The sequence below is a fragment of the Suricata suricatta genome, chromosome 4, assembly GCF_006229205.1.
Source record: "Suricata suricatta isolate VVHF042 chromosome 4, meerkat_22Aug2017_6uvM2_HiC, whole genome shotgun sequence".
Classification (NCBI taxonomy): domain Eukaryota; kingdom Metazoa; phylum Chordata; class Mammalia; order Carnivora; family Herpestidae; genus Suricata; species Suricata suricatta.
The window spans coordinates 154,075,989-154,095,801 of record NC_043703.1 but is presented as its reverse complement, the minus strand read 5'-3'; the positions used below and the strand labels follow the sequence as shown (position 1 = coordinate 154,095,801).

At 42.3% G+C, this 19,813-nt stretch overlaps 1 protein-coding gene across 4 annotated transcripts in view; it reads right to left on the bottom strand.

Moving 5' to 3' along the window:
* Nucleotides 1-19,553, bottom strand: part of NBAS (neuroblastoma amplified sequence) — a 315,339-nt gene extending 295,786 nt beyond the window's left edge. For all 4 annotated transcript variants that reach the window (XM_029938273.1, XM_029938274.1, XM_029938276.1 and 1 more), the window contains exons 1-6: nucleotides 19,387-19,553; nucleotides 16,598-16,652; nucleotides 14,205-14,241; nucleotides 11,382-11,459; nucleotides 10,990-11,037; nucleotides 7,161-7,204 (exon numbers count right to left, since the gene is read on the bottom strand). In XM_029938273.1, the coding sequence (XP_029794133.1) occupies nucleotides 7,161-7,204; nucleotides 10,990-11,037; nucleotides 11,382-11,459; nucleotides 14,205-14,241; nucleotides 16,598-16,652; nucleotides 19,387-19,503 (379 nt within the window). In that variant the 5' untranslated portion in view covers nucleotides 19,504-19,553. The remainder of the gene's footprint in view (nucleotides 1-7,160; nucleotides 7,205-10,989; nucleotides 11,038-11,381; nucleotides 11,460-14,204; nucleotides 14,242-16,597; nucleotides 16,653-19,386) is intronic.
* Nucleotides 19,554-19,813: the final 260 nt, after the last annotated feature.

Here is a 19,813-nt window from a genome sequence, read left to right as displayed (position 1 = left end):
GGAATAAACGGTCCAGATTTTGACAAAGCAAGTGTCAGTGGGGTTGTCTAAAGAGTATTCAGAAAGGATGCTGGTCAAAGTAACCAGCAATCTGACAAGTGCCATGTTCAAGGTCAGACTGGTCATTCTCACTCTTATCTTGCACCAGCTGCAGCCCCTTCAGCCTGCCCGGGCGCCAAGTTCATTTCCACGTTTCGCTTTTGTCTGCGCTGTTTTCTCAGCCTGGAACCCTTTCCCTGAGCCCTCTCCTGGCTCCTTTTCCTCTTTCAGGTCTCAGTTCATGCACCCATTCCCCACGATGTGTTCTCTGACCACCCTGGCTACAGCAACCCACGACCCCATTATTCTCCACCGTCCACTGGTCTCCTTCCCTCCACACTTCCGATCCCAAATGGTTATGCACGTGCTTGCCTACTCTTTATCATCTGTCTATTCATGTAGTCTATAAATTCCAAAATGCCTGGCCCTGGGTCCGTTTTGTTCCTAACTGCCTTCCCAGCACACTGGTGGTAGTAACAGCGCTCAAGTGCTAACGGAGGACACGCTAATCCACTGCTGAGCCACCCAGATTAGAAACAGACATGGGACAAGATTCCGACAGAAGGAACACTGGGTTCCCAGTGCTGCCACAGAACAAAGGGGCATGGCCCTGGGTAGATCACAGAGGTGTAGCTTGGTCATTTGCAAAATGAAGGGTTGAATGAACCATCTCTCCCAGACTCCTTGATTTCTAAATCAAGAACCAGTAAGCAAAAGCAAACTAGTGGGGCTAGGAAGACTTGCAGGGAAGCTAAATACTTGAATGTCTGAAATAAGTACTGGCAAAGACATGAGAAAAATCTTACAATCCTAGAATGAGAGATGTCTAATCATGACGAGAAACTCTGAAATTATACAGGAAAAAACCGGCAAATGTAGTTACCAAACAAAACAAAAACAAACAAAAAAACACCACCACCATAACAAATTTAAAAGGAAATCGACTGGGTGGAAATATTTGCAACATCTGTGACAAAGGATTAACAGTCATACTATCAGGCCAATAACAAGTCAAGTAAGCTGAGAATACAGGCAAAAGGGTATGATCTAACAATTCACCAAAAAAATAAAAATAAAAATAGCCACTTAACATATGCTCTACGTAATAACTAAAAAATGCAACATGAAAATGAGATACTTCTTTCCCTTGCCAGTGAATCTAACGAATACTTTAAATAGGTAACATAACCTGGAGCAAAGAAACTGCTTCCATCATACCTTTTTCATAATTGCATACATAGGTGGAACTTTCTGCAAAGAATTACAGCAGTAGCTATGTGAATACTATGCCCAGGGACAAACAGGATGTCTTTCCAGTGTCGGCGGAGAGGGATGAGGGCGAAGATGGGTAAGAACAAGAGAAAGGAAATCAACCACTGTAAACAACCTAAACTTCTCTCAAGAGAGGAACGGATGAACGCCGTGGGGCTCACATTCTGACAGCGGAACACGGGGGCTGCACCGGAAAGACTGACGTGCGCCTGTGCCAGTGACCGGGAACGACACCGATACAGGCAGGGGGAGAGCGCGCTGCGGAACAGTCTACAAGAGGAGCTCGACTTGTTTAAGAAAAAGTCGATCCATGTACACACGGGTTTATAGAAGCAGAGAAGGTTCTACATTAAATCATTAATAGAAGTTCCCCACGAGAAAGGCAAGGAGAAAAGGAACTTTTTTACATTCTCTACTTCCGCACTGTTTGAATGTTACGCATATGTACTGCTTTTGTAACTGAAACAAACAAACAGGGTAGGTAGTTTCAGACTGGATGTCCCACCGTAAAAGAAAACAATATGTCAAATAACCACTGTCAGAGGTTATCCTACAGGCAGTGCGCGACCGGGATCACGGGGAGAAGCTTCTTGCAGGCAGAAGGCACCGTCCGGCCGCCGGGCCGGAAGAGAGCCCTCCAGCCAGATGGCAGCACATGAAGGAGGCTGGAGCTGCTGAGCCCAGCCCAGTGTGCAGGGCGGCATTCCAGAGGGAGTGAGCGAGGCAGAGGAGATTCCAAAACCTGCAGAGATGAACCCTGGGGCTTTGGCCACCCACCCACACACACACACACACACACTCTCACTCTCACTCTCTCTCTCTCTCTCTCTCTCTCTCTCTCTCTCTCTCTCTCTCTCTCTCTCCACAGGGCCAAGGAGAAGCGGACTATTGTCGAAAGGTACGTCCAGATCTAGGAGAGGATTTAGGAATGTTTGAGCTCCATCTCATTAGAGTGAGAGACGTCCATGAACACTTGGAGCTCTCACGAGAGATTCCAGAAAGCTTCCAGTAAAGTAGGACTAACCTAACCCCAAAATAAAAGCTATTCTAAACCATATCTTAGAATATTAAAAAAAAAAAAAAAAAAAAAGCCTTAAAAAATTTTAGCTGATTGACTACTTCCCAGAATAAACCTCGATCCTCTGTCAGGGAAGATAGCAAGGCTCACTTCTCGGCTCCATGTCGAGCATACGATCTGAAGTGCAGGAGACAGGGGCACCTGGGGCTCTCAGTTTATGAATAACAGTGACTTCTGGGACAGCTGGGGGGCTCAGCTGGTGAAGCATCGGACTTCGGCTCAGGTCATGATCTCCCGGTTCACGGGCCTGGGCCTGCGTCAGGCTCCGTGCTGACCGCTCAGAGCCTGGACCCTGCTTCAGACTCTGTGTCTCCTTCTCTCTCTGCCCCTCCCCCTCTTGTGTGCTTTCTCTCAAAAATAAATAAATGTAAAAAAAAAAAAAAAAGAAGAAGATTTCAAGTGCAGGAAAATATACATAATCATGGGTAAACCTAGCCAATAAAAACATGCCCAGAAATGCTACAAATTGAGGAATAAGCAGACAAGGACTTCAAAGCAGCTATTAAAGCATATTTGGGAATTCAAAGAAAAACAGAAACATAGGCAGTATACAGAGACTCTCAACAGAAATATGATGGAAACTACAAAATTTCGAGCCACATCTTAGAAACACAAAAATACAAAAGACGGTTCCAGGCCTGGGCCGTGGGGCCCGTCAGGCCACCAGTGCGCCGATGCGTCCTCAGCATCCTTACAACAGGCACACTGCCGCCTCGTACTGGGAGCTCTGGTTTATGGATCTCAAAAATCAGAAACATGAGAAAAACCTCTTGATTAACGCAGTACAGCTACAAAAAAATCTAACTCCTCATTCCACGGGGTATCATTTAGGTCACTGTCCAAGACAGGAAGAGAAGACTAGTATGTATGGCCTCGCAAACAGGGCCAAAACAAGTTGCCACCCACATTTGAAACTTTCTCAAATGGCCTATATTTCATAAGGCAATAATTGAAAAATATCAAAGTGGAACCGAATCGTTCCTATTTTAGTTTGCAGACTCTGCAAAATGTAGTTTCAAAAATGCATTAACAACAATCTGGCTCCTTTTCTCCAGGCATACGCAGGAGATCTCATTTGGCACATGAGAGTTATTCCTATAAAGTAGAGTCAGATAATAAGGAAATAATCATTACCTCAAATTATATGAAATGGAAAGAAGCCATTAATGCAGCATTAAGGTCATAAATTCACACACTGAGAAGCCAACAAAATCAAACATTGGTTCTCAGAGCATTATTACCCATCCATGCTGCCACATTAACTGTACGCACTAAAAGCCTCTAACAAATATTATAATTTGTGTGAAATACAGAAGGTTAAGCTTCCTATTTTCATGTTAGCCTGAGGATTTCTCAGTTCACGTACTGGTTAAGAGTGGGTGTCTAATGCCACCGCTCCAAAAGATCCTGCAGGTCTGAATCACCCCAACATTCTGAACGTGCTTCTCAGCAGCTCACCACGGGCTCCCCAAGTCCTCACCCAACAGAAGCACAGGGCTGGGGAAAATGTAACTGAATATCTATCCCTAAATCATTCTTCTGGGAACATCTTGACCCTTACGCATTATTTAAGCCAGGTCTGGTCTACTTTAATAAGCGCTGGTGAAGATTAAGAACACTAAATTCAGAAAAGGCTAGAGCTCCAAGCTTTAGAAATGCACACACACTACTCTCCTTCTATTATTCTCAACAGGTTACTAAGCAAACAGGAGCTCTTATCTGCCCTTATTATTTGTGGTATGCATACACATTTGTGTGCAATAAGATTAAAAGCATGGGGGGAGGGGGCAGGGGAAGGTCCCTGGATGGCTCAGTCAGTTAAGGTGTCCGACTATTATTCTGGCTCAGGTCATGATCCCAGGGTTGTGAGATCAAGCCTGCATAAGAGTCTCTTTCCCTCTTCCTCTGCCCGTCCCTCACTCGCTTGCTCTCTTGCTCTCGCTCTCTTGCTCCTTCTCTCTACATATATACAAACTATAAATCTATGCATATACCGTCATGAACTTCTAGAATTAACTCACAGGAAATAGGAAAATAAACTTTGTTCATATGTAAACTTATAAATACCCCTGTAATAATTCTCAAGTGTCACTACCCACTGTTAGGGTAAAGCACTGTGTGCCTATTATGGTGTAAGACACCATGTTAGGCACCAGGAACAGAAAAAGCCAAGTAAGATGGGAGCCCCGCCTTCGAAGAATGTACAGTCTAACCGGGAAGCAGACCAGCATGTCGACAACTATGGGGGGAAAGCAGATCAGCCTATGAGTCGTGATACGTGTTCAAACAACTCCTAGGGAGACATTAAGCAAGAAGCACAAAGGAGGAGGAAGCAGGCAGGGAGGGAGGTTTCCCAAAAGAGCTGGTGTCTGAACTGAAATATGCAAGACTCATTAATTAAATATAAAAGTGAGCGCTTCAAGGCGAAAGGAACGATCTGTACCAAGGCGTGAAAAGCACGGCAGGGCTACAGAAGCATGGGCGGCTTGGTGCTAGGACACGATGTACGGCAAGGAGGGCTTAAGGGACACACGGACTGAAAGGTCAGAAAAAAATGAGTCGTATTCTACAGTCAGTGGGGAGCACTTGAAAGATTTCAGGCAGAAGAACAGTACTGGAAGTGCTGGCAATAGCTTAAGGTCTTCTAAGGACTCAGTACCCATCAGACATTATGCTAAGAGCTTCACATGCATTAGCTCCTATTTTTTTCAACAACCCAATCTATAGTATTATGCCCACATTACAGATAACTAAAGCTCAGAGAAGGAAGGTAACATCCAAGGTCACATTTCTAGAACGCAGGGGAGCCAGAGTTGAAGGGTAACCTGAAAGAATTCTCATTGAAGAGTAATGAATTTGGTGTGAAGTGTGGATCTGTGAGAGGCAATCAGAAGAAAACCTTGCCAGGAGACTACTATTAAAAAAAGAGAGAGAGAGAGAAAATGTTAAAAGCCTGTGCTAAGGCTGCGATCCCAGAAGTGCAGAAGCAAGGGATATTTTAGCAGGTTCCCAGGCTTGGTGATGCTAAGCAAAGGTGATGCTTCCCCACTGTGTCACTCCCTACAACGGCAGTAAATTATTTCTCTCTTCCCCTGATAGAGTGCAAACCCTTAATCCAGATCGCCTATGGCTTCCTCCTCATTTTATATGCAGCGCCCAGGAGAGTGCCTGGCACACAGTAGCAGCTTAATAAGTATTTGTCCAAGAAGGCAGAGAAGGAAAAAGAATGAGAAAATGTGTTGATTACTGGCTTGATACAGCTAATGGTATCACGGGCAATCTAGGGAACAGAACCAAAGAACAGATTATAAGAAGGAGAAATAAGATTATATAAACAAATAGGCAATTTTACATTTGCTTTTAAGTTATAATATATATTATTTGTAAAGACGACTCCATAAGAACTCCTTTACTGCCTTACCTACTAGCATATGTGGAATTATAAAATTATTAGAGCAATTCTGGCATACTAATAGAAAGAATATCACCATTCACAGGAAAATTGAAAACATTTTTCAAACATCTGATCTTGAATTTTCAGAACATATGTGGATAGCCAAAAATGAGAAAAGTAAGAAGGAAACTCGCCCTGAGCCACTCACTGAGGGTGCATCTGACAAGGAGCTTCAGCATTTCCTCGGGGAAGCTGGGGCAAATCCTCGATATGACCATCGTTTTGTAGATTTCAAAACTATTCACATCTTCCTTCTCCCAGTTCTCTTCCACTGTTGAGGATTTATTTTACCCTAATGCTACTTTAAGATAAAATATGTATACCATGTTCTTCCAACTAATGAGAAAATGCAACTAAGACACTAAATACAGTGTCTAGCACACAGTACAGACACTATAAATATCCGTTGTCATTACAACCACCATGATCACCATCGTTATGATTCCTACAACTACACTGACCAACCCAAGGTCAGACAGATGGGGCTGCAGGTCCTTAAGTAAAAGATACATAATATTTGCATTTACCTAATAGCGCCTTCCTAATTCTATTCTTTCTGGAAGGTTCCATCTGCCCCTTCATACCTGCTCCTGCAGACAGAAACATGCCCCTGGCTTTCCTTCTTCTCATCTTTCAAGCTGCTTTCAAAAGTCACTTTTTCTCAACAATCTCACCACACAGCCCTGGCTAATCTCTCACTCTGCTCTGTATTTTTCCTTCATCAGATTTTTCAGAGTTTGTATTTATATTTTGAGTGTCTACATATCTCATGAGGTAGGAGACAGTGATTTTTCGCTCACAATCATATCCCTAGTACCCTGCAAAATGGTTTAAATACATAAAGGATAGTAATTTGCACTGAAGAATGAACAAATTCCAACTCTTGACTTACACGTTTTTTTTTTTTTTGCACTGAATTCAGAATAAAAGACTAGAGATGCCTGGCTGGCTCAGTCAGTACAGCATGTGACCCTTGGGTCTCTGGGTCATGATTTCAAGCCCCACATTGAGCATAGAGATTACAATTTTTAAAACCCCCCCCAAAAAAGAAGACAAGAGACACAAGCACTTAATCCCAAAACTGGCACAGACTTTATGTTAAAACAGTTTCAACTTCCAATCTCTTCAAAATGGTCCCAATGGACAAAGCGAAATATTTAAGGCACTAAGAGAAATCAGTTAAGATGTTTTAAGAGTATTTTAATAAAGTCACAATAATCCTTGTTTATATTGAATATCTATTCCGACTTTTAAGAAATACTGTTAACCATTGCAAATTTGAAATTTCCACTTTTTAAATACTTTAGAAACTCTTACCTTGACACTTCCCAATAATAGATGTAAAATCATCTTTTGCAGACCTGCAAAATAGGTGTAAAGTTAGGCCGAGAATTTCACCATAACAATAACACATTCTGCCACACTAGGAAACTCCACGAAAACGGTAAGGTAGACAGCTTGTCTGCACAACGCCAGACCGGTCCTTCTCTCAGACACGGGTCTGGGCTCAAAGAAGACCCTCTCGTTGGTGACAACATTTTCTTCCCACCTTATTTCACCAGAAATGGAGCTATCCCTGGAATATAGCGATAGGAGAGTGAGATAAGCATGGCCCCCTCCCCCAAGGTTCTGACTCAGCAAGTATGGGATGCGGCCCAAGAAATAATATTTTTTAAATCTCTGCAGATTGATTTTGGTCATGAACCATGGTCTGTATCATATGATGAAGTTTCAATCACTTAGGAAAAAAGTCTCAGGACGGCTGGCTAGCACAGTCGAGTAAGCATCTGATTCCTGACTTCAGCTCAGGTCAGGATCCCACAGTCGGTCGTGAGTTCGAGCTCCACATCAGGCTCTGCACAGACAGTGCAGCTTCAGATCCTCTGTCTCCCTCTCTCTCTGCCCCTCCCCCACTCTCTCTCAAGAATAAACACTTTAAGAGAAAAAAAAGGTCTTGCTTTAATAAATCAAATAGCTTTAGTAAGTGACCATATTTGTTACCAGTGACCTATTTAAAATCTGTGATCTGGAAATATAATCCAAAGTAATTCAATTATTGTTATGTTAAAAAATGAAAAGCAGTAAACCACCTAGAAAACAATTTAGTAACAATTTTCTAAAACCTGAATGTCTACAGTAATTTGATCTAGACTCAATTTCTATAATAAAGTTATCTCTAGGAAATAATTACAGATACACACAGATCTCAAGGAAATTCGTGCAGCCTAATTCATGAAAGAGAAAAATACACCCAGTATAAGATTAGATTTTGCTCTCTGCACTCAATGAAATATAATGCAATTACCGTATGTGACATGGAAAGATGTTCATAATTTTCAAAAGTTATCAAGAAAAGACATATCAAATAGAATGTATAGTGTTGTTAGACTCAGTATTACACACACACACACACACACACACACACACACACAGGAAAGTTCCAAAGAACATATAACATTTTGGCTGAACTATAATTTGTAGTCCTTTCTTGAATACTTAACTGTTCTCTAATATTGGTAAAGTGATAAAGCATTACTTTCAAAAAAATTTTAAGCACTAATATTTTTAGGTATTTATTAAAATACTACATTAGGACAAAAGCTGATTATTAAATATGGTAATAAACTTCCTTACAAAATTGACTATTCAGCCTCCGTGTGGAATACAGAAGAACATGGTCTTTGAAGCGAGGCTGACCTGATTTCAGCTCTATCTGCATAACCTAGACAAAATATTTAATAGGAATTTCCTTTCAATAAAATGGGATGGGTAATATCGACTTCATTGCTAAGAAAAGGATTAAAGAAGACATTACATATAAATTAGCACAAACTAGACCTAAGTCAGTGTTCATTACTTTCATCCATAATATATTATCACGGATAATTGCTCTTTTGCTGGGAAAGAAGAAGGAAGGAGACATAAATTTGGTTTTGTCAAAACTTCGTAAATGTATTCACTTGAACAAGTTTGGAGGCAGGTTCCTTTTTTAGAAGAGTCCCTTTATTTTAATGCTTTTGTTGTGTTCCATGATGATTCCTAATTCCCATATTTGTAACAGCCCATAATCCTAAGAAATTGTTACTTCACTATTCAGGAAAAAAGGAAACACATATTAGCCACTTATACCACCTACTTACAGCCAAATTACAAATTAAAGTAGCAATTCACAAGTCACTTCTGATCCGCGTGAGCCCCGCACACAAGCGGGTGAGGCAGGCCAGCTCGGAGCAGAGCACGGGAGCCTCTACCGCAACCGCACGGGGAACAGCGGCCCTCGCCCCATCTGCGAAAGATTTCAAAGCCTCAAGAATGTAACTAAACTGTACTGTGTCAGCTTCCTCGCTGCTAAGGTGGAGAAAAATGGCAAAAACTACCTCACAGGGCTTCTGCGAGGATCAAATGAATTAACACATGTAAAGTACTCACAAGAGTGCCCAACCTCCCTGGTATCCTATCACTAAGTAGAATAGCGGGCTGATTACTTCAGGAGCATAAAGAATCGGCACCTAACCAAGGGGGGGGGGGGAGGTCCACAGGGAGTATGTTCCCGGAAAGCTTCCTGGTGGAATCCGTGCTTGAACATGGAAGAGTCCTCAGATACACTGATGTGACCAAAAGCTTTTGCAAATTACAGACCAGACGAAGAAGATCTTGATGACCATCACTTTGGCTGCCTAGAAATCCTCCCTCACCACCTCATCTCGAGTCCACGAATGAATTCCTAGAGTTGCATTTGTGTACAAGTTTTACAAATATTTTACACGCTACCAATCCAGTAGCAAATCCTTTTACAAAAACAATTTTTGTATTCTTTTCATCAAAAATGCTCTTACATGTTCTAGAGACCCTTGGTCAAACTCCTCTTCACTGGTCTAAATATCAATCCCATCCCCACGTGCACATTCCGACCCTAACACCTAAAATCATTCCTCTGATGTTCTCATTTCATGGGAGAAAGATGGAAGTTTTGACAAGTAACCGCTGTTTGTAAGGTCACACCATAAGCACACATCTCAAAAAGACAGGTTTCACATGACTGCAACACACGGAATAGCAAGTGCTCACCCATTTCTACGAACAATGTTAAGTTCAAAACTGTGCCAGCTTGATGCTTACTGACGCTGTGAAAAAAAGAAGGGTCTGCCTTTTAAAGCCATGCCGAATTAAGCAATGTCGTTGTGAAAGGCTGTCATTAGTGCCAACCCTCTCCATCCTGAGGATTTTAAGAGGGATCACGAAACAAAGCCTCCCCATCTGAAGTCGATGCCCCAATGGCATCGCACCTGTCGACTCCGCAAAAAGGTGAGGGGTCCAGTTCTGTCTGAGTAACTGTAAAAAGAAAGAAACTGCACAAACACAAGTGGACGCCAAGATGGGAACAACTGAATGCACATTATACTAGTTTGTCAAGAATAGTGAAATAGCAGTAAAAACTTTGGACCGATATCTAGGCATCCTAAAATTTTGGCCTCCTTACTTATTTTTTAAAAACCAAGAGTTGGGCCTTGCCTGGAGAAAGAAGTGGCCTCTAATTTTAGCAGTGCGACACATTTAGTCTGCTACTGCTAACTTCCAAAATAATTATTACCTAGGTTTCCTGAGTTACTTTCTACTGTTGCTATTTCTTCCACAACTGATATATCACTTACACAAAAAGCTCAGCTTAGAGAAGACTTCTAGATGTGTATATAACACCAACGAAGGCCTCAAAAGGACAGAAAATATCACTGGTCTCAAGAAATGTGTAATGTTCATCTTGCAGACTCATATTCCAAGTAGAGCTTTATGCCAACAGAGCAAAGAAGTCCCTACTTTTCCAATACCTTCTTGAGCATCTGCTTTAGTGGACTTGACAGTAACTAGCCAAACAAGAGTGGCTCCCAGAGTTCTGAGGATATGCCTGGTCTACTGAAAAAGGAAACGTTCCCAGGGAAGAGCAGAGGGATTTGGGGAAGTAGACGGCTACCCCAACAAAGTATCCTTTGTCTTGTAATTGGCATATGTTGGTGTTTCACACCTCACAAAATAATGTGAATTAACAGTAGAAGCCCTTTAAATACGCCCTTCAAAAGACTTAACTCCCATTAATCAAGGAAACTTTTCTCAAGGAAAAATTCTGAATAGGAGTAATATTAATAATTACCTGATTTCCACACACTGATCTTGAACGGCAGCCAAAAGTTTTCCATTGCTTTCATGGAGAGGAAACAAACAAAAATGCTATGTGAGTATTCGTGGCAGTCTTCAAAGGTGAAATTATTTTAAAAATTAAAAATTATTTTTTTTCACAACTTCAGTTATTCAACTTTTGACCTTAAAATTAAATGAGTATCAAAGGTATGAAGGCATGCACAAAATGATTCAATACAGGGAATTAATACATTTAAGAGATACAAATCGTATGTAACAAATGGAATTTATATACAATAAGAAAGACAAGAACGCAAGACAAAAAGGACCCCAAAGTTAATATCCGTAATGAAATGTAAATGCCAACCCCGCTAGAGAAAACGATATGCATTTTTAATTCCTTACCTCGCAAGCACCAAATGCCAGTTCATCTGTTTATTAACCAAGCGAACCAGTCCATCAGGGAGCAAAAAAGGCACAGGGCTGAAACAACACATTAGCTACCTTAATTCTAATCCGAAAAAGTACATACAAGTAGATAAATGTTATAAAAAGCATACAGATCTATAACAAGAGAGGACTTTTTTTTTTCCAATTAGAATATAAAATTTGAATATGGGCAAAAACCTAAAACCCAAAGTTACTAACTGCCTATCTGAAAGTTTTGACCACATATATAACTCTTTTTCCAGAAAAATGTGGTGGTATACTCAAAGGTATAAATGTTACAACCTTTCTAAAGAAAGGATATCAAGGATGCCGGTAACCTAGCAGAGGTGAGCTTATAAGAAACCCTTCCTTCTATGCACGCCTAGAAATTCTGACGCAACCTAGTATACAGCTGAATTCTTAAGAAAGAGAGAAATCTCCAAGTACTAGAAAGGAAAAGGGAACTTTCTAAAAAAATTTTTTTAACATTTATTTATTTTTGAGAGACAGAGTCAGGTCGTGAGCAGGGGAGGAGCAGAGAGAGAGGGAGACACAGAATCAGAAGCAGGCTCCAGGTTCTGAGCTGCCAGCACAGAGCCTGACACGGGGCTCGAACCCACGATCTGGGAGGTCATGACCTGGGCCGAAGTCAGATGCCCAGCAGACGGAGCCACCCAGGCGCCCCTGGAAAGGGAACTGAAAGTTAGAATCAGCTACAGGTACAACATCAGAGGGAACTCCTGCGACAGGAAGTGAGCTGCAGGACGCAGAGAGAACAGGAGTTGGAAGGGAGACCCCTGAAAGGCCAGCGCCCACCCGAGACTGCGGGCTCAGTGAAGGAAGAGCCAGACAACCCCCCCCCCAGGGCCCCAGGGGGATGCTCTAGAAGCTCATCCGAGTCTGGAATTTGGTCTGTGCGGGCATGGGAATAAACTCCCTATGTAAAAACAAAACCCCAAGCCTTTACCACGTGCGAGATCAGACCGCAGTTTAAATTCACTGAAGTGGTGCAAGAACAGCCAAGCGGAAGCTCACACTAACAGCACTCACAGAAGACGGGAGGCAAGCATCCACCCCGGGTGCTTGGGCAGATACGACAAATCAAGAGGAACAGAGGAAATCAAGAAAATAGACAGAAAAGAAGAATAAAGAGAACAAGCCAGTGGGGGGCAGAGGGGAGGAACACAGAACAAAGCAAACAAGTAAAAGTATAGAAAATAGAAAACAAAAGAAGTAGGCTAAAAAGAGTAATTAAAACGTATCAAGGGGGTGCCTGGGTGGTTTAGAACCCGCTTGGGACCCTCTCTCCTCTGTCTCTCTGCCCCTCCCTGACTCGTGCACACTCGCTCACTCTCAAAATAAATAAACTTTAAAAAAAAAGAGTTTAAATATATATGTGTGTGTGTGTGTGTGTTTGTATCTCAGGTACTATACATTGGGCGTACTTGTGTTCATTTCTAAGACACAAAACATTTAATACCACGGTAGTTATAGAAATACTGTAACAAAGACATGAAGCACTCATGGGAATGACAGCAGCAACAGATGGAAAATAATTTCCCCCGGAAGGGAAGAGAGAGGAAGGGGGGAGGGGACACCTTGAGTTACAACATTTTGCATAAAAAGAAGGCTACCTGAAGCAAACAGTGACAACTGCCTAAACCACATGTGGATAATAAACCTGCTAGAACTTGCAGTGTCCATAATTTTGTTTTTGATATTTCATAATTTAAAAAAAAACTTCTAAAGAAAAAGCCCCTTGAAACAAATATTGGCCCCAAACCTTTAGGTTTCATGTCCATAAACTCAAGAGCAGAAACTGAACTTTTTTCAGTTAACTTCACATTACTTATCAAAGTAACAAAACATGTCCTGGGAAGATCCGATAATCACTTCAAGGCGCACTGGCCTATCCTGGGTATTTTCCGCCCATACATCCTGAAGGTGCTCAGGACCAGCAAACTAGATGGCCCAGGGAGCTCAGGAGAAAACAGCCTAGCTCTCACACCCCTCCGTGTGTGTGTGTGTGTGTGTGTGTGTGTGTGTGTGTGTACACATACATATATCTAAAATCCTAGCCCCTCCCTCTGCTCTCATCTCTCTACCCTATCAGACTCCACACCCCTCAGAACACAAGATTACATTTACACACACACATACACACACACACACAGCAGAAAAGCATCAGAGCTAGTCCTAGAGAAGAGCCAAAGGTCTCTTTTATGAAACTCTATTATCTCTGGAGCATTTAAGATTAAATGTCCTTAAGCGAAAAAACATCTGTTAAATAAATCTATAAAACAATTCCTATATACCTAGCTAAGAGCAGAACACTATCATTTGTCAGAATGATCATTTCTTTGTTCCTCTAAAGGCTGAAAACATCCTTAACACTGAAAAGAATTAACAGGCGCCCAAGAACAGGACCCCGCCCCCCATGCACAGCAACTGAATACAGAACCCCAGAGCTGCTGACACAGTGAAAACAAAATTGTCCTTAAAAAGGATCCCCAGGCTGCAGACCCATCACGTGGGCATTCCAGATAAGGCTGAGAATACTCATCAGAGAAAGCAGAAGTCGTCCGGAGATTTTCTCACTAAGGGCTCAGGAACAAAAGGTGCCCTGAGTCAACTGAGCCCCCTTGTCAGTGTATCAAATGTTTGAGAAGGTCTATTTTATTCACCTGAACGTCAGCATCTGGATCACAATCTGGGATTCAATTCTTAAAACTTGAATCATAAATACGATAAATACTTGTATTTAATATTCATATTATTCTCCAAAGAAGCGATACTCACCTATACCAGATGTACTGGCGTAAAAATAATAAACGATCTGTAATAGAAAGAACAAAACCAAGTATGAGTCAGCTATTCTTTAGGAGTCACTTTCAAAACAGCATCATTGACCATAAATCTAAAATATACTGCTGAGTTATTACAAAATATGGAGAACAACATTCTTACAATAAGGGAATATAATCTAATATGCACTGGAACTTTTACAAGACCATGTATTTGTTTATATTAAGGCCCAAGTTACTCAAAACTTTGAAGGATTTTTTAATGGTACAAAAACCTAAGTGTGGTTTGAGATGTAAATTTCACCTAAGAGGCTTTAATAAAACCATAAAGTAGAAGTTGTAGTTATCACCCTTTAAAACAAAAATATTTGTACAAAAATTAAGATACTGTTATACTTTATAACAAAGATTTTAAAAAATAATGCCTAAAATGCAGAAGTCCAGCAGAAACAAATCCCTAACACACTGAAAATAAAGGGACACCTCACTTAGGTAGGGTTAGGAGGCCAGACGGGAGAGCAGCACCACTCAACATTAACTAAGGAAGAAGTGTCAGACCTCAACACAAGAATCATCAACAGGAAAATATCCTCAGTTACCGGCTCCAGCGAGAAAGAGATGCACCGTCGCATCGCTGATAAGGAAGCAACTACCTCTGCAACTCAGGCAATGAGAACCCATCAGCACCCTGAACTCTTCTCCAACAGACTTTAGGTTCAAGACAACCCCTCACAACTTCCTCCTTCTCCAGAAAACAAGGTTCCTCTCTTCTGTTGAACTTGGCTATAGTTTTGCTGTAACTTGCAGGTCCTGAAGTGCAATTCTGTTATTCGTAAATAAACCCATTCCTGCTGATATAATAACTGAAAGTTTTATTTTTAAGGGTAACCACCCTACTGACAAATAATGTTTTACATGATCCATCTAAAATGCGCATGTGTGGCAGCGCCTGAGTCGCTCAGTCGGTTGAGCGTCAACTTGATTTCCACTCAGGTCACAGTTTGTTTTTTAAATTTTTTTTTAATGTTTTATTTATTTTTGATACAGAGAGAGACAGAGCATGAGAGGGGGAGGGGCAGAGAGAGAAGGAGACACAGAACTGGAAGCAGGCTCCAGGCTCTGAGCTAGCTGTCAGCACAGAGCCCAATGTGGGGCTCGAACCCACGAACATGAGATCTGACCTGAGCCGAAGTCGGAGGCCTAACCGACTGAGCCACCCAGGCGCCCCACAGGTCACAGTTTGTGAGACTGAGCCCCACCATCAGGCTCTGTGCCAACACTGTGGAGCCTGCTTGGGCTTCTCTCTCTCTCTCTCTCTCTCTCTCTCTCTCTCAAGTAACCATTAAAAAAAATTTTTTTAATAAAATACAATGTGTATGTACATGTGAACATGTAGATGTGTATCAATGAGAAAAGATGTGAAGGGTAACATTTTCTCTGGGTGGTAAAATGAGAAACTGTTCATTCTAGTTTGTGGTTTTCCATATTCTCTAAATTTCTCTAAATGAGTTTTATCACCTGGGTACATTTTCTAAATTTTCAAAAATTTCAAAACATTCGTCACGATGAAAACTGAATACACTAGCGCTTGTATCAGAAAATAATCGTTATCAGGAGATAAAATGATAGTTAATTTCGAGTACTCGACTCCTTTGAAACCGAATCTTCTCTACAGATGTAGCTCAAATTCACCAGCATTACAAGGATGAGTTTTGGAGGCAGAAAGACAGGCAGTCAAATTCCAAATGAGTGATCCTGGGCAAATTTCCTCATCTGAAAACATGAGGTCATAACAGCACCCACCTTGCTGGTCTGGTAAAGGATTATATCAACAAATGTATATAAAGTCCCATAGCACCAGCTTAGCAACGGTGCTGAAAACTTTCTCTAAAACCATGAGCGCATACGTAAACTCAGTCTGGAGTTACATGAACGCTCTGGTTAATCAAATTTTTAATCTGAACAACTGTGAGAAGATGCAGCTGAAACATCATGTAAACTACTTAAAACAACCTGTCACTGTCTTTTCACTTTCAATGTCTAAAGGCTCTGAGACTCATACTGGATTCGGTTTTCTTCATTTCTTCTAGAATACATTCAAAATGGTTAAACTTGAGCCATACTTTAGCTCTAAACAGCATTAAAAATGTCTATGTATACATGCGTATATTGGTATATACACATATACACCCATATATCATATATAATATGCATAAAATTAAATTCGGGCAACATGTATGCTATTCACTTTTATCAGGCTCTACATTAAGTCTAAAGACCTTTTTTAAAGTTTCTAAAGTTTCAAAAACAGTAAAGTTATAAATGAAATGGGAAAAGAATTATCTGCTCTTACCATCAGATAGAGGAAAATAAATGAGCTACATTTACCTCTAATTGCTTTGGTGATGATCAAGGATGCACCATGTTTTCGGGTGCCTCTGGACTGCAATTGGAAAAAATATGTATTATATTGAGAATTTTCTTGAAATACTTACACAGTAGGTGAAGTTATATTCTTTTGCCAATAGTCAGTACAGGGTACAAGCAACCAGTATTTAAAAACTATTCAAAGACAAAAGAAATAAAAGCAGGACAAAACAGTAAGGGCAAAACGGAGCACCGTGGAGTTACAGGCATTTGTCAGCACAAATTTTGCTGGGGAGTACAAGGATTCAAGATGAAAACTCGAATACCAAACGTCACAATTATTTTTTTTTTAACATTTATACATTTTTGAAAGAGAGAGACAGAATCTTGAGTGGGGGAAGGGCAGAAAGAGAGAGACACAGAATCCAAAGCAGGTTCCAGGCTCTGAGCTGTCAGCGCAGAGCCCAATGCAGGGCTGGATGCGGGGCTTAAATTCACGTACTGTGAGATCATGACCTGAGCTGAAGTTGGACCTTAACCAACTGAGCCACCCAGGCGCCCCTCAAATACCAAACATCAAGACACCAGCCCAAGACCATACTGGTTGCCAGTCCAGCAAAGGCTACTTGGGTGGGTTACATAGGCTTAAAATAAGTTTTGCTTGCAGGAAAAGTGGTCATATGGATTAATAAACTCATATCTTGGAGGCAAACTTATTATTTGTTGTATGTCCACAGAGGAAATGCCACTAACACTCTGATATACAATTGTTGTATTAAATACTTCCTTAACTATAGACTAAACTCGGAGTAGGGGAAATCACAGCAGGAGAAACAAATAATGAATAAAATGTACTAATGTACTGTTAGGAAAGGAACAGTAAGTGCCTATAGGTCTTAAAAGCACAGAGGGGCACGTAGGTGGCTCAGTCGATAGAGCATCCGGCTTCGGCTCAGGTCACGATCTCATGGTTCGTGGGTTCAAGCCCCGCGTCCGGATCTGTGCCAACAGCTAGCTCAGAGCCTGGAGCCTGCTTCAGATTCTGTACCTTCCTCTCTCTCTGACCCTCCCCTGCTCACACTGTCTCTCTTTGTCTCTCAAAAATAAATTTAAAAAAAAATTTTTTTAAAGCACAGAAAAAATGATTTTATTCAACAAATATGAACTGATTATCCACTTTGCGGTTAAGACACAGTTTGGTCCTGGAGAGGGTTATAAAGATGAATCAGATGCAATCACCCTCCAATGGTTTGAAGTTGAACAGCTGAAATCAATAGAACCAAAAAAAGTGCTCTGAGGTTTCAATGTAAGTTTATACTGTTTTTAGTCAATTTAAAATATTAAGCATTCTGAAACATTCCTGTAATTAACCAGTGCTAAGCAGTGAAAACAGTGTTTGTTCAACTAATAGCAGCAGCAGCAGCAACATCCTAGATGCAGGACCTACATACAATATTCACATTGTTCAAGACAAACAGAAACTAAGTAAATACTGTAATGAAAAAAAATAGGGATGCAGATATCTGTCAACATGAAAACTACATTATTCAAGACAAGCAATGCAATGGGAAGGAGGTTAAAGAAAAACTACAACCTTCATAGAAAAATGAGTAGTTTCTCCAGTACAGAAACACTCAGGAAAGATGTAAAAGAGATTTCATACGGTAGGACTCTCTGATTTTAGTAAAAGTCCTTTTGGACCTTGCTGCATCCTCTGAGTCTAAAACAATGGCAGAAGTTAGGCACCCAAAAAAGGGGTTGAATAAATGTGGATTCCTGGTCCCTATTATTCACCCTGCGGAAGGACTGCAAACTCCAAGGTCCAGTTAAGGTTACCAACCTCTAGAACCCCTTCTTCAGCAGGAAACCTAACCCCAGATCAGCACCTCCTCCCTCTTCCCTCTCACAGCATTCTGTTCACACCACTAGCACAGCCCAATTACGCTAAGTGATGAAAAATGTTTACTGCACCGGTTCCAGTCTGGACTGCAGGCATCACAAAAGTTATTCACCTTCTTATACCCAGCGCCCAGCACAGCATCTGGGACACGGATGGACATACAAGCACATTAAAAGCTTCTTTAGGGGCGCCTGGGTGACTCAGTCGGTTAAGCGTCTGGCTTCGGCTCAGGTCATGATCTCGCGGTTCGTGGGTTCGAGCCCCGCATCAGGCTCTGTGCTGACAGCTAGCTCAGAGCCTGGAGCCTGTTTCAGATTCTGTATCTCCCTCTCTCTCTCTCTCTCTGACTCTCCCCTGCTCACACTGTCTCCCTCTGTCTCTCAAAAAGAAATAAAAAGCATTTTTTTTAATTAAAAAAATAAAAGCTTCTTTAGTGGACTACACAAGAATGGGCGCAAGTCAGCCCCAAAGAGGAGAGAAGGTTTCAGCGGTGGCCCTCCAGCTACTGAGATGACTGTAGGGTCCTGGAAAGTTCTCCCGCTGAGGACGAGGATCAGCCCTGGTCAGCTCTGGCCTCGCCTCCCTGAAAGGGCCACCCAGAGTCCCGGCAGCAGAAGGACCCTGGAGGCCAGCGCTGTGTCTCCCCTCCAAGTACAGTGAAACTGTGATCTAGACCCCGAGGTTCTGACCCAACAGAATTCGGAGCGCAGCAGGGAGCTCAGGTACCCCTGCTTTAGGGGACCCAGACCCCAGCTAGCCGGCGGTGCCGTTGCCAAGGCGACGGTACAAGCGGCGGAACCGCGCTCCCTCTCCCACCCGGCTCCGCTCCCCTACGTGGCTCTAGTTACGTGGCTCTGCCGGGACAGCGACCGCGCCATGCTGGCCGCAGCTCCGGACGGGCCTGGTTCACCTGTACTTCTGTCTCCGGAGGCCACTCGGTGTTGACCAACAAGTCATAGAGAATCGTCTCCTCCTCGCCCTCCGCGGTGCCTGGATTCACAGCCGGCGCTGACTCGGAGGCCGCCATGTTCGCCCGGGACCCGAGCGGCGGGGGGCAGTGCCACTACGGCAGCCCGGAAAGGACAAGCTTCCCACCCACACCGCGGCCGCTAAAGCGTCACGGGCAAGGGGTGGGGCTAACTGGGCGTGGAAAGGAAATGCTAGATTAACCCTTGAATGAGTAGGAAGTCCGGCGACTTTGGCTCGTCCGGAGTAAGATTTAGGTCCAGGTCCCGGTGCCCTCCTTGTTTGTTAATCTGCGTGAGATGCGCCGGTTCTGAGTCCCTCGTATCCAACCAGCTTCTATAAAACAAAAATGGTGAAAGTATCTCCCTGAG